The sequence below is a fragment of the Tiliqua scincoides genome, chromosome 9, assembly GCF_035046505.1.
Source record: "Tiliqua scincoides isolate rTilSci1 chromosome 9, rTilSci1.hap2, whole genome shotgun sequence".
In the NCBI taxonomy this organism is placed as follows: Eukaryota; Metazoa; Chordata; class Lepidosauria; order Squamata; family Scincidae; genus Tiliqua; species Tiliqua scincoides.
In genome coordinates, this window is record NC_089829.1 from 8,070,896 (window position 1) to 8,085,547 (window position 14,652).

General features: G+C 47.0%; 1 protein-coding gene across 2 annotated transcripts in view; it reads right to left on the reverse strand.

The window, feature by feature from the left end:
- The window catches only part of MMEL1 (membrane metalloendopeptidase like 1), a 43,723-nt gene that overhangs the window by 410 nt on the left and 28,661 nt on the right, over positions 1–14,652 (reverse strand). For both annotated transcript variants that reach the window (XM_066637509.1, XM_066637510.1), the window contains 8 exons: positions 10,203–10,286; positions 8,505–8,608; positions 7,290–7,348; positions 6,273–6,392; positions 3,774–3,907; positions 2,367–2,432; positions 783–878; positions 1–60 (listed from right to left, as the gene is read on the reverse strand). The exon at positions 1–60 is cut by the window's left edge and continues 17 nt beyond it. In XM_066637509.1, coding sequence (XP_066493606.1) covers positions 1–60; positions 783–878; positions 2,367–2,432; positions 3,774–3,907; positions 6,273–6,392; positions 7,290–7,348; positions 8,505–8,608; positions 10,203–10,286 — 723 coding nt within the window. The remainder of the gene's footprint in view (positions 61–782; positions 879–2,366; positions 2,433–3,773; positions 3,908–6,272; positions 6,393–7,289; positions 7,349–8,504; positions 8,609–10,202; positions 10,287–14,652) is intronic.

Here is a 14,652-nt window from a genome sequence, read left to right on the forward strand (position 1 = left end):
GTGGGCGTCGGTCTTAATAGACTGGCTGGCGTACTCTGGCCTGTAAGACCCGCACCAGACCTAGACAAGGGCAACAAATGGGCGTGAGCCGAAAGCAATCCCAGCAGTAAGGATCCCATAGGACCTATCTGAAATGATTTCGACCTGGATCTTAAGATACCGGCTTTCAGTCCCATGCTGCTACACCCCATAGTATCTACAGCTACATTCCCAGAGAAGACACCCTGTTTTCCCAGTGTTCTTTATCCTGGACCAATCAGACAGTTCTCTGTTCAGATCCAAGATGTAGGGGGCCTTCCTTGTAGCTGCACCCGGCTTAGCTCTGCCCCCACCAGTGGCATGTTGACAAAGTCACACCCTTCCTGTGATGAGCGTTTTGTCTGCAGTAACAAATGCTGTGAATAGAGAAGAACCCCCAAAGGAAAGTACTTTCCTTGGAGGGAGAAGAGGACAGAAAAACAGCAGTGGGGCAGTTTCAGGTGTCACGAGCGGTCAGTTTGATGGTTCGTAAATGTAGAAGCCTTTGCAAGCCCCATGTTTTTTTAGCTCTGCTCGTAATCATTTGGGCGGAGGTGCTCTGAGCAGAATATTTCTGATATATCTACCAGCAGGTGCAATGCCGTCACCACCACAAAACCGATGTAAAGTGAGGGGCTGGAGTGGGTCTGGCTTGGGGGAAAATTCCCAGTTTCATGCCACAACTCTGCAATCAAAGACATTCATCTCAGCTCAAAAAGAGACCCCTGTCTCAAACAAGACCCCCTCCCCCCATCCCCCAAAACCTGTGCAAAGTTGAGGAAGAATAGCTGCTCATGAGTCAAATCCAGGCCTGGCAATCGCGGTTCCTTTCCTTCTTTTTCCACCCACTTTAAATAGGCCTGTGAAAATGACATGAAGGAGGAGGTGGGAGAGATAGCAAAATAGATTAGAATCATACATATTTTGCTATTGATGGGACCACATTTGGTTTTACCACCAAAGTACCTGGAAAAGAGAAAGGGGAGGTATCATATTCTTTAAGGCTGAGAAAAAACCAAAACTAAACCAACAAAAAGTTCCTTGAGATGAATTTTCTCCTAAATTTTTAGGATCATATTATTCAAAGGAAACATGACTACAGTACACAATACAGTACACACAAACAACACACACACACACACACACACACACACACACACACACACACAGAGTACACAGTATTCAACTACCTTCCCCTAGGAACAGATTCTTCAGGCAGTTTTCATAATCTTATATTTGGGATCCCTGATCCTACTCTCAGAGATACAATTACAGGTTGGACCTTGATATCTGCAGGGGATCCATTCCTGGAACCCCCACAGATACCGAGACCCATGGATAATTAAATCTGCCAGTTGTGGTCTTATAGGGCCTCTGTACCTGACAAGGAGCATCAGAAAGGCACATTTGGCGAAAACCAAATGTGCCCTTCCACATCTCCAAGGAGCACCATGTGTGGCCTCTATTGGCCTCAGAAAGCTTCCCAGATACAACCAGAATGAGATTCCGGTCATGTCCAAGAGGTCCTCAGTGGGTCCTCCAGTGGGTTCAGAATATTGCGAGAACTTCCTCCTTGGCTGTCATTGTCCTCTGTCTTGGCTTCTCAACCCACAGAGGAGAATCACCTCGCTCAATGTCAAAGCCATTTCCTGGAACTTGCCTCATGCTTAATTGGCCAATTTCCTCTTTATAGCCATGACTTCACTGATCAGGTTTAACTTGCCTCAGTGCCAGTTTTTTTTTAATGTTTCTTTGCCCTGCTGGATGAGGCCCAGAGCTCAACTAGTCCAGCTTCCTGTATCTCACAGTGGCCTGCCAGGTGCCTCTGGGAGCACACAAGACAATGGAGACCTGGATCCTGTTGCCACTGCCTTGATCTCTATCATACATTGTTCCTGTGGGTGAAGACAACACTGTAGTTACTTTTTTAGTAGATCACACTGAGTTCTTCAATCCCAACTCCCTAAACCAGTGATTTTCAAAGTTTTTCATCTCCTGGCACGCTGGCAAGGCACTCTATTGGTTTTTTGATAGTTGGCAAGGCATGCTGCCAGTGGGGGGCTTACATCCCCCAATGGCCCTACTAATAAATGACTCCCTCCCAAATTCCCATAGCACACCGGGGAGCATTTGCGACACACCAATGTGCCACGGTACAGTGGTTGAAAATGGCTGCCCTAAACTAAGGTATCCAGTGTGTAAGTTTCAGAGGACAGTGCACACCCCCAGATTCCAGAAATGACTCCTCACACAGCTTGAGGAACACACACACACACACACACACACACACACACACACACACACACACACACACACACACACACACACACACGTCATTCCCAAATTACCTTATATGCCTGACGGACACCTCCATTATCAGCAATGTTCTCTCCCAAAGTGTTGATCCCACTGATCTGCAACGGAAAACGTGTGTTGTGTTAGAGATGCTGCAAGATTTGGGACTGGGGGTTATTGAAATAGGAATTTCCTCTTGTAGGGAAAGCCAGGATAGGTTATTTCCCCCAGGGGCTGCTGGGATTTTTAGCCCCGGTGCAGCCCCAGATTTGAGTGCTTTTCAGGCAAACAATACGATCACTCACAAGCTTCTGAGATGATTGACGATCCTGCACTGGGCCAATATGGGAGGGGCATTGCTCATGTGACTCTAACAGTCGTCCATTCAGAAACCATTGTGGATGCCACTGGTCTTTTGGCTTGTGCTTGCGTGAATCTGAATAACTGATAGACCTCTTGGAAGGTGTCATGGAGCTACATGCTGCCACCCCTTCCGTGTGCCATCTTGTCATGCCAAATGCTACCTCGCCTTCAGTGACATGCCAGCCATCACCTCCTTTCCACCTCTTCCTGCTCCCTTGACCAGAAACGGAACGGAGCAGAAGAAGACATATGCAGGATAGCAGAGTAGTGGACTAGAGTGGAGTCTCTCTAGCTGACCACTCTCTTGTACTCCACACTTCCTCTTCTGTTTCATTCCTTTCTTCTTTTTTGAATCCAGGCAGTGGGAAGAGCAGTGGACAATAGGAAGGTGCTCCTTCCAACTGACAGTGGTTATGTTCAGGTTGGCCCTGTATCCCAATCAGTCCCCAAACAATCTTTCATTGACTAGTTAAGCCAGTCAACACTCGCAGCTCTAACAGTGCAATCCTATGCATGTCTACTCAGAAGACCCATTGAGTTCAGTGGAACTTGTTCTCAGGGAAGTGTGAAGCTTGCAGTCTGAGGCTGCAAACTAGGTCCCAATGAATTCACTGGAACTTACTTCTGAGTAGACATGCTTGGTCTGTAACTGACCCGTAAGCTGGGCAATGATCTGAGCAGTCACAAGCTGGGTGCCCCCATGTCTTTCTGCTCCTCTACAATTCAGTCCCAGCCTGTGGTGTTTAGTGTTTGTGCAGAAGCACTCTTTGGCTTTAGTGAACATGGCAACACAGGCAGGCAAATCTGCCCCCCCCCCCACTCAGGCAAGCCGGAGTGAGTCAGTTCCTAAAGTTGAAGTCTGAGAACAAGCTGAGATAGCATTTTATGAAGCTCTCATAGCTGATAGCCTTGGTATGCGTTGTTATGGTAGCGTTATCAAGCAACTGAGAGTAACTGGTAGAAATGTTTCAAAAGAGAATTAAAAGCCACTGGGAAGCTTGTAAGAAACAGTTTCCCTTGCTGCAACTTGGCCTAGAGTCCAGTTTGCTTCCCAAAGTCGTTGCTACACAGCCCCTCCCCAAGGTGACCCAACTCACATTTTGTCCCCCTGCCAAGTCCCAGGTGTAGTTCCCATACTGGTAGATCATGCAGCGTGACTGCTCTTTGAAATGCATGGCCGAGAAGTTGCTCCACCAATCAAACATGTTGCCATCCTTGTCAAAATTTCTGCCTGTTGGGGGAAAGAGAGAGAGACAGAGAACAGGAAAGACCCACTTTGCCAAAGGTCAGAGCTGGCCCAAACCTCCCAGCACCAAATGCTCTTATTTAGTGGTGTGCCAGCTGCCATATCAACCTCCCGTTCCCTGGATTGGAAAAGGAAGAGGAGAATGGAATGGACCCAGTCTAGCCCAGCTCTCTTCCTCTACACTTCCTACATGATTCCATTTCCTTCTTCCTTTTTAATTCAAGGAGCAGGGGAAAGAGGAGCATCTGCGGCAACAGCATTTAATGTCCAGCATTTAGCAATTGTATCAAGCAAGAGATATAGGCGCATCTATGAAGAAAGCATTTGGCAATTTTCTCAGACGCTTGGACCAGCCCTGTCTCAAAATATAGAAGTCATAGCACCTCTGCCACCACGATCGAGAAGGAGATCGTATTATAATTGTATTATAATGCCGTTGTACAAATCGATGGTAAGGCCACACCTGGATTATTGTGTCCAGTTCTGGTTGCCGCATCTCAAAAAAGACATAGTGGAAATGGAAAAGGTGCAAAAGAGAGCGACTAAGATGATTACGGGGCTGGGGCACCTTCCTTATTAGGAAAGGCTACGGCGTTTGGGCCTCTTCAGCCTAGAAAAGAGACGCTTGAGGGGGGACATGATTGAGACATACAAAATTATGCAGGGGATGGACAGAGTGGATAGGGAGATGCTCTTTACACTCTCACATAATACCAGAACCAGGGGACATCCACTAAAATTGAGTGTTGGGCGGGTTAGGACAGACAAAAGAAAATATTTCTTTACTCAGCGTGTGGTTGGTCTGTGGAACTCCTTGCCACAGGATGTGGTGCTGGCGTCTAGCCTAGACGCCTTTAAAAGGGGATTGGACGTGTTTCTGGAGGAAAAATCCATTATGGGGTACAAGCCATGATGTGTATGCGCAACCTCCTGATTTTAGGAATGGGTTAAGTCAGAATGCCAGATGTAGGGGAGGGCACCAGGATGAGGTCTCTTGTTATCTGGTGTGCTCCCTGGGGCATTTGGTGGGCCGCTGTGAGATACAGGAAGCTGGACTAGATGGGCCTATGGCCTGATCCAGTGGGGCTGTTCTTATGTTCTTAACTACAATTCCCAGGAGGCCTTGCAGGTCTTCTTGTTATCTGTTGTGCTCCCTGGGGCATTTGGTGGGCCGCTGTGAGATACAGGAAGCTGGACTAGATGGGCCTATGGCCTGATCCAGTGGGGCTGTTCTTATGTTCTTATGAGAGACAAAGGTAGGTGCCTCTGCCAAGCCACCACCTGAGGCACTGATCTCAGTTGGCCTCTTAGAGGGACCAGCCTTGCTGAAGGTTGAAAGCCCCAGATTTCAGTGACTCGTGTACTGCTTGGTATCCCTGAGATTGTTCTGGGTCTTTAAACAGCAACTGGACCTCAGCTCTGACCACAGAATGGAGCATTAGCCGCAATGTTCAGTGAACGAACGTCAGCAAGCAGCGGTGACATGAAGGGGCAAAGTGCATTTTGGAAGACAGGGAAAACTTGCCCCACATGTTAGATTTCTGTTTACAAACTGTGCATCTGATACTGAGGCTCCCATCTGGAGTCTCCCAGGTATCTGCCTGCTCCCCCCTGCCACAGCACTCCCTCTGCTCTGGGTCTTGCCTTGTTTGCACTTTGTCTCCCTCCACCTTTCCAAACCAGTTGCCCCCAGTTGCCATTTCACTCTCTTCCCATAGAGAGTGCCCTTTCCATTCCACTCTCAATCCACTCTCTTCCCTGTTGCCATTCCACACTCATTTCCATAGAGCAGTGGTTCTCAAACTTTTAGCACCGGGACCCACTTTTTAGAATCTGTCAGGACCCACCAGAAGTGATGTCATGACCAGATGTGACATCATCAAGCAGGAAAATTTTTTATCAATCCTAGGCTGCAATCCTACCCACACTTTGATAAGTCTCATTGACTTATCATTGTTAAAAGCATATACATAGTAGCTTGTTCAAAGCACAGGTCTGTAACATTTCCCCAAATGCAGTCACATACCATGGGAGCATCAAGTCTAATATATTAAAAATAAAATGTTGAAATGAATGGGGACCCACCTGAAATTGGTTCGCAATCCATCTAGTGGTTCACCCGACCCACAGTTTGAGAAACACTGCCATAGAGGAAACCACCAGTGGGTCACTCAAGTGAGCTCTTGGAGGCAGGTCTCAAGTTGAAGGTTGGGCTGTGAGCCCCACTTCTTGAGAAGTTGGGCAGCGTCACTCATGACACCATTAAGCCCACTGAGTTTCCCAAGGCAGCCCTAAGAGAAGGGGGCATTGCTCAAGGAGATGATTGAGTAGCAGATCTGCCTCTCCTTACCATTGTCGTCAAACCCATGTGTGATTTCGTGTCCTATGACCATCCCGATGCCTCCAAAGTTCAGTGCCTGCAGTTGGTGTTTGCTGAAAAAAGGGGGTTGAAGGATCCCAGCGGGGAAGACTACAAAAAATGGAGAGAAAATGGAATGCAATCACAGTGGGAGATCATTAGTGTAGTGATCATTTGGAAGATCACCAGGCTGAAGGGGAGAATTTTTGTCCTGGTTGTTTCTCCTGCTTGGCTGAAAATTCTCACTGTAGAAGTGGCAGCACAGATTTGGAAGGAAATTTGAGGGAAATGAAGGAGGCTGAGAAATAAGCTGAACATTTGGCAGGCAGTTTGTAATTGACCAGGTCATCTCTGGGATGGAACAAGATGTAGCGTCATTCTTGGGACGTTCCAAGGAAATAAACATGTGGCAATTTCAGTCCATCACAGACTTTGCCCCCAGTTGATGTTTTCTAGAAGGTGGCCTGGAAGACTAACAGCACAATCCTATGCAGGTCTGCTCTGAAGTAAGTCCCACTGTATTCCATAGTGCTTACTCTCAGGAAAGCTCATATAGGACTGCAGTGAAGATGTAATCAAACTTACATCTGAGTAGACCTGCTTTGGACTGTGCTGTTCTTAGGCTACTTTAGACCAGTGGTTCTCACACATTTAGCACTGGGACCCACTTTTTAGAATGAGAATCTGTCGGGACTCACCGGAAGTGATGTCACGACCAGAAGTGACATCATCAAGCAGGAACATTTTTCACAGTCCTAGACTGCAATCCTACCCATACTTAACTAAGAGTAAGTCCCATTTACTATCATTGTTAGAAGAATATGCATAGTGCCTGTCAAAAGTACAGGTCTGCAACATTTCCCCAAATGCAGTCATACTCTATGGTAGCATCAAGTCTAATATATTAAAAATAAAATATGGAAATGAATGGGGACCCACCTGAAATTGGCTCGCAACCCAGCTAGTGGGTCCTGACCCACAGTTTGAGAAACACTGCTTTAGACTTACCAATCTGGTTTCGGTTGGGGGAGTAGAATGCATTTACCACTGCGGCACCGATTAGCCATCTTAAGAGGAGGAGAAGAAACAGAGGGACATGATCATTGTAAAAACAGTTCTGGAATGAATGGTAGAAAATTCAATCAGAATGGCTGGATGGAAGCAGGGGATATGAGCCCGTAACAACCTGTCACCTGAGGCAACTGTCTTACAGTGCAATCCTATGCCTGTCTACTCAGAAGTAAGCCCCACTGTGTTTAATGAGGCTTACTGCCAGGAAAGTATGCTTTGCATTGCAGCCTTACTATGCCTCATGCAAGGGCTGGTTCCGACACATAAGGTACGGTACAGCTTCACCATCTAGCCAGTTGTCCCGACCCCTCAGGCCAGCCAGCCAATCAGCTGGCAGCAAGCCCTGCTGCCAGCTGATAGGGGTTCAGGCACGGCAATCTTTGCTAGCGCGCCATACAGGCGCGCTAGCAGCCCTTCACCCTTTAGTCCAGTGATTTTTCAACCAGTGTGCTGTGAACGGTCTACAGATGGTGCAGGATTTTGGGGGAGTGTCATTTATTAGTAGGCCCATTGGGGAGTGCGAGCCAAACCAATAGTGTGCCTTGACAATTTTAGCACCTTGTCAATGTGCCATGAGATGAAATAGGTTGAAAATTGCTGCTCTGGTCTAAGTCAGGGGTCTCCAAACTTTTCAGTAGGAGGGCCACATCATATGGTTTACACATTTTTGCAGGCTGGGGAAAAAAAAAATCAGTTTTATATAGGGTGGAGGCAAGTGACACACGGCACACACAGTCTCTGTCCGACGCATTGCGAAACCCAGTTTGTTATCATTTGTTTACTCATGTGCAAAAAGGATGCCACATCCTCACTGTGACAGTTTTACAGCATTGTTGAAAAGCCAGCATGTGGGAATCCAATTTGTCTTATCGGCAGGGGTGAGGTTAACATAGAATAATTATGGTTTGAGGGTCTTAAAGCATATGTCCAGGTGACTGAAAATGAAGGTTAGCCAGGCTGACACTTCTCTGGCCATATGGAAAGGTGTGTGGAAGACAGAACTGCATGTGTTAACTGTGAGAATGCATGACTGGGGGAAAAAAATATTTTAAGTTGCTGAGGCCAGTTAAAATGTTGTGGTGAGCCGGATTTGACCCCGGGATGTAGTTTGGAGAGCCCTAGTCTAAGCCATTACACAGTTCAAACACTCACATATCTTGGTCAACTTTTTCTCGAAGCTTCCTCAGGGTCTTCTGAGCTGTGGCTTGGAGATTTTCCAGAATGTTCTTGAAGTACTCGTGCTCACTGAAGTTCAGCTGAAGAAAAACAAACGTTTCTGAAGGGAAGGGTGTGATCTCATCCTTATTACTGCATAAACCTTCTGTTCATTATATTTGCATTCCACAGTTCTTCCAAGGAGATCAGGGTAACATACAAGGTTCTTCCCATCCCCGTATTATCTTCAAGCTGTAATTTGCTGGTAACACAGGCCTACAAAACTGAGGGTCAGAAAAGTTTTTCCTAAACTTTATGGTGGTTTGATATGAACTTGGGGTGCCGATTCCAAAAATGGTATCCGTTTTGCCCTATCACGTCTAGTTTTAGAAATATAGTATAGCCTCATTAGTGAATGGTTCAAGCAGCTTCCTCATGAGGAAGCTATGGTATAGGCCAGGGGTGTCCAAAGTTTTTGGCAGGAGGGCCACATCATCTCTCTGACACTGTGTCGGGGGCTGGGGAAAAAAAGAATTAATTTACATTTAAAATTTGAATAAATTTACATAAATGAATATATTAAAGATGAACTTATATGAATAAATGAAGGCCGTGAAATAGCTCAAGGCCTATAAAAGGCCTTGCACAAAGCAAGGCTGGCCTTTCCTTTGCTGCCGCTACTGCATCACAGGCATGAAACATCAAGCCATGGAGGGAGCCCTCACACAAGAGGTCAAACAGTTGCCCTCACGCTGAGAGCAGTTGGGTCGGGCCAGTGTGGGCTCCAACAAATCTCTGGAGGGCCAGAGGCTCATTGGAGACTGGGGGCTCCCTGAGGGCCTCGAGGGCCGCAAGGGGCCCCAGGGCCGGGGTTTGGGCACCCCTGGTGTAGGCTATACTATATCTCCAAAACTAGACAAATTGTGGTAGGGCAAAACGGATGCCATTTTTGGAAACGGCACCCCAAATATATCCAGGAACTGGTGTAATGTTTAAGGAAGCAAAATGTGTGTTGGCTTGTGTAATTATTACACAAGAAGACACTCTAATTCTCCTTCATTTCTTCCAAGGCCAGCTAAAAACGTCTTGCCCTTGAGAGAGCATACCAAATGCCATCCCCTTTATCAGATGGCCAGTGTTATAATCTTCATGGTTCCTTCTAACTCTACTACTAGGACTTGAAAAGGAAGAGGGGAGCAAAGAAGAAGAGAAAGTGTGCAGACACTCTAGCCAACCAGTCTCCTCTGCTCCCCAACACTTCCTCTGGTGTCCAGGCCTTTGGTGCTGGTCTGTCTGTAGTGTACTTTTACAGGTGTCCAGACATATCCACTCCATTGATGTTAACATATCTTATTCACTAGTGGGAGGGGAAGTCCTTTGGATGCCTGACGAGCAGCCAAGTATTTATTTCAATCCTGCCCTTCATCCAAGGAGCACAGGGAAGCATATGTAGACCTCCTATCTTTTATCTTATAACATCCCTGTGAAGTAAGTTAGACTGAGAGGTAATGACTGGCTCAAGATCAATCAGTGAGCTTCATGCCTAAGTGGGCACTTCAACCACTTTATTCAGTTTGGCACTGTAACCAGTGTACAACACCACCTCTTGGGTTCACCCAAGTTCATTTGATAGAAGAGTACCTAAGAAACCGATTACACACAGATCTGTACCCCAAAGAATGACAGTCATCTTACTTTTGCATATTCCTGATCCAGTTTTTCGTTCTGATCTTCCAGAATGTAATCTGGGTAGCCAATCTGCTCTTTAATGGCAATCACCTACAGGAAAATGGCAGAAAGTCCTCAGTTCCTTTCTACTGCTAGGACCTACCTGCCAAAAGAAAACCATAAGGAAACCAACCACATCTAGATCAATATGTATAAAAAGCCCTCTGGGAAGCCTGCAAGCGAGAGATAACTACTTCAGTTCAACCAGTGTTCAGGAGGAAGACTGCCACTGGAGCTGGGGATAGGGCACAGTGGTCAGAACTAATAGCCATTGAAAGACCTACCCACCATGAATTTTGTCCAGCCCCCTTAAAAGCCATCCATGTGGGCCATCACCACATCTTGTGGCAGCAAAGCTTGTAGACTAATTATGCACTGCGCGATGAAGCCCTTCCTTTTGCCTGTCCTTAAACTCCAGCCAGTCTATCTGAGCAGATCAGGGCCCAGCAGAGGGGGGTAAAGCGGGTAATTTGTACCTGGGCCCAGGGTCAGAAAGGGGGCCCAGGAGCCAAAGAAGGGGGCCCAAAATTTCCTGGGATCTTACATTTTACAGTCTGACCCAGACTCACTACCCACACAGGATGCTGGGAGCATTACCGTGGGCACATGGCAGGGACTGTTGCCACAAGCCATATACACCGAGCCCAGGAATGCACACATTCCTTAACAGTGTCACAACTGGGAGGAAACTGACCTTCTACAGTAGCTCTTTGGCTTGTGGATCCACTAACCACGAAAGAGTGTGGAGGAGTGTGGAGGAGCTCAGGGACACAGCTGCAGGACTGCAGCTACTGCAAAGTGGGTTTTGGTGTACATAGGACACCTTCCATTCTAGTGTGAGCCTAAGTACAATGAGATTAATCTCCTGCAGTCAGTGGCATCGCTAGGGGGGTGCAGGCCACACCGGGTGATGCGCCCTGGGGGGTGACTCACTAGCACCGCGGCTTTAGGAGCCACCATGTCATGCCATAAACCGTTGGATGTGGAATGTCCAGCAGAATGCAATGCAAAAAACAGAATTGAAATAGCACCTTTCCTTCAAAAGTTATGGCCCAAAAACAGGAAAGAAAAAATGAATGGATCCCTATGGCAAGTGAAAGTGAGCTGTATTGTGCATTTACTCGCGAGTAGGCGCACTTGCCACAGTCAATAGGAAAGGGCAGGCTGAGAGGAATCCAATGGCACTGGAATGGTCTCGATCCAATGAATGCAGCCCCCAAAAACACGAGAAGGAGGTGCCTGCCTCCCTTCCAGCTGCAAGTGTATTGAGCCCAAAACGAAGCCACCTGGCCACGTTTACTCGCGAGTAGGCGGACTTGCCTTAGTCTGTCGGAAAGGGCAGGTTGAGTGGACTCCAAGGATGTCAGAATGGTCCTGATCCAATGAATGCAGCCCCCAAAAACACTGGAGATGGAGGTCCCTGCCTCCCAGCTGCCCTATTGAGTTCTATGGAAAGCAAAGCAGCCTCACAGCCGCATTTACTTGCAAGTAGGCAGATGAGCCTTGGCTGGTGGTTAGGCCAGGCAAAGGGGAATGTGAGGGCATCAAAATGGTCCCTATCTGATGGAGCTGCTCCAGAAGGCAGCCTCCCCCCCCCCCCTAAAAAGGACAAAAAAGAGGCTTCAAAAATGGTAAGGGGAAGTTTTCTATTTTGCACTTGCAAAGCCAGGAGGGTCTTTATCTTGATGTGCCTGAAATAGAAGAAGTTTAAACTGGGCACTGAGGAGGGCTGGAAATCTCACTGATTCTTTTTTGGGGGGGTTGTTATTGCAGGCAGGCTACAGAGTAAGCTCCGTTGACCACTATGGGATTTACTTCTGAGTAGATATGCATAGAATTGGGCTCACAGGCTGCAATCCTACCCACACTTTTCTGAGAGTAATTGACCCCATTGACCGCTATGGGACTTACTTCAGAGTAGACATGCATAGGCTTGGGCTCACAGGCTGCAATCCCACCCACACTTTCCTGAGAGTAAGCCCCATTGACCACAATAGGACTTACTTCAGAGTAGATTCACTTGATGGAACAGGACTGGCTCCCGCTTATTTAATTATTTCTTTTATTTTAATTTAATTATTTATAATTATTTATTTTAATTTGCTTGATGACATCACTTCTGGCCATGACATCACTTCCAATGGGTCCTGGACAGATTTTCATTCTAAAAAGTGGGTCCTGGTGCTAAAAGTTTGAGAACTGCTGCAATAAGGTGTCAGTAAGTTGACGTGTGTGTGTGTGTGTGTGTGTGTGTGAGTGAGAGAGAGAGAGAGAGAGAGAGAGAGACTCTACAAGTTTTCAAAATTACTAAAATCTGAATTTGGAGGAATAATCCCATCATGTTATATATCAATCAATGCGTAATTTCATGCAGAATGCAATGAAACAAACCACATTGAAATATCTGTGTTCTAACAAAAGGTACAGCCAAAAAACCAGTGGGGGCGGGGTGATGGTATATCACCACACCCACCGCCGGGGCGTTGCCCCGCCCACTGCATGGGGTGATGTGCAGGCCTCCCGCACCGAGTGACGCGAATCCTAGTGACATCACTGCCTGCAATGATTTTCTATATTTGAAAGATTTTAGAGCGGCTTAGGAGTATGTTGGGTTTTCCATATCTAGCTGCCAATGCTGGGCAGGCAGGCCGAGCTCTGCACTGGAAGACTGATAGACCTGGGCTCCAAAGACTATTCTGGCTGTTACCCCTTTCCCCCTGCCAGTTTTGCCCCATTTTGCCTGCCCCCATTGCCATCCCCCACTCTGTTTCACCCCCTCCCTTTTTGGGAAGGAGCCCCAAAGAAACTTGGTACCCCCTGATAAAATTCCTCTCAGAGGCCCTGGAACAGATGACCAGTTTCATCACATCAAATAGCAACATGCTTACTTAGTGCTATGTGCCATTAACTCTTTAATAGTTTTAACTATAGCATAAGAACATAAGAGGAGCCTTGCGGCATCATGGCCCATCTAGTTCAGTTTCCTCTATCATGCAGTGGCCCGCTAGATGCCTCTGGCAGCATCCAAGACAAGAGACCCCATATCCTGTTGCCACTGCATCTGGCATTTAGAGATGGGCTACCTCTGAAACCTAGAGGTTGCTTATAATCAAGGCTTTTAACCTGTGATGGGCTTTTCCTGCATCAATGTATCCAATCTCCTTTTCAAGTCATCTAGTACCATCACCTCATCCTTTGGGGTCTCTTTCTCTGGGTTCCCATCTCTTGCTGGCAACCTTCAGTCTCGAAAGACTATGGTATTGCGCTCTGGATGGTGGTTCTGGCACAGCGTCTAGTGTGGCTGAAAAGGCCAATCCGGGAGTGACAATCCCTTCCACACCGGGAGCAAGTGCAGTCTGTCCCTGGTCTGTCTCCCTGGCTATGGGCCTTCCTTCTTTGCCTCTTTGCCTCAGACTGTTGGCCAAGTGTCTCTTCAAACTGGGAAAGGCCATGCTGCACAGCCTGCCTCCAAGCGGGCCGCTCAGAGGCCAGGGTTTCCCACCTGTTGAGGTCCACTCCTAAGGCCTTCAGATCCCTCTTGCAGATCCCTCTTGCATATGGTTCCCATCTACCATATGGGTATAATGAATCTTACTTTACCACACTAGTAAAAGCATTTACACCTGAAGCTCTTTACGCTCTCAAAAAGGGCTTCAGGGGTGTCAAACGCGTTTCATTACGAGGGCCGAATAGCATTCATGATGCCTGCTAAGGGCTGGAGATGTTCTCATTAGGCAGGAAGTGATGTCATTAAACAGGTCATAACCAAAAACAAACACCTTTTCTCCCTTAAACTCATTAACTACAAATGACAGAAGAGAAAATATGCAAATCTGGATCATATTTCAAGATCTGGGAGAGCCCAATTTTCACGTGGGCTGCCCTTTCAGCAGTAACACCTCAGCACTACTCAGCAGATGAGAGCCTGAGGGCCAGATGAAAAGCTTCCATGGACCGCATCTGGCCCCTGGGCCTTATGGTTGACACCGCTGGGCTATATGAAAGGATTGTTATTTAAATATTTGTATACTCTGTTCCCCCCCCCCCGTGATGATTCCTATTTTACTGTTTTTTCAGACCTTACTGTCTTCTAAGCCCAAATTGGGTTGCAGCATCCTTCCCCCATTACAACCAGGTCACACCAAAGTGTGGCTTTAATTGAAGAGTAAATCCTGTATCTGTATCAGACTACAGTTGGGCACTCACATGACTGAACACTGCTCCATAACAAACAAACAAAAACAAACAACCTGTTCCCTGCACAGAGAAAATTAGCATGTCAAGAAGTGTAGATTAGACACTTTCCATTGACATGCTATATTTCTATGTGCAAGGAGACTGTATGGAGGAACTTTCAGTAAGTCAATGAATGAGACCCCAGTATTTTTGCACTGTTGAAAGAGATCCGCAGTTTTTT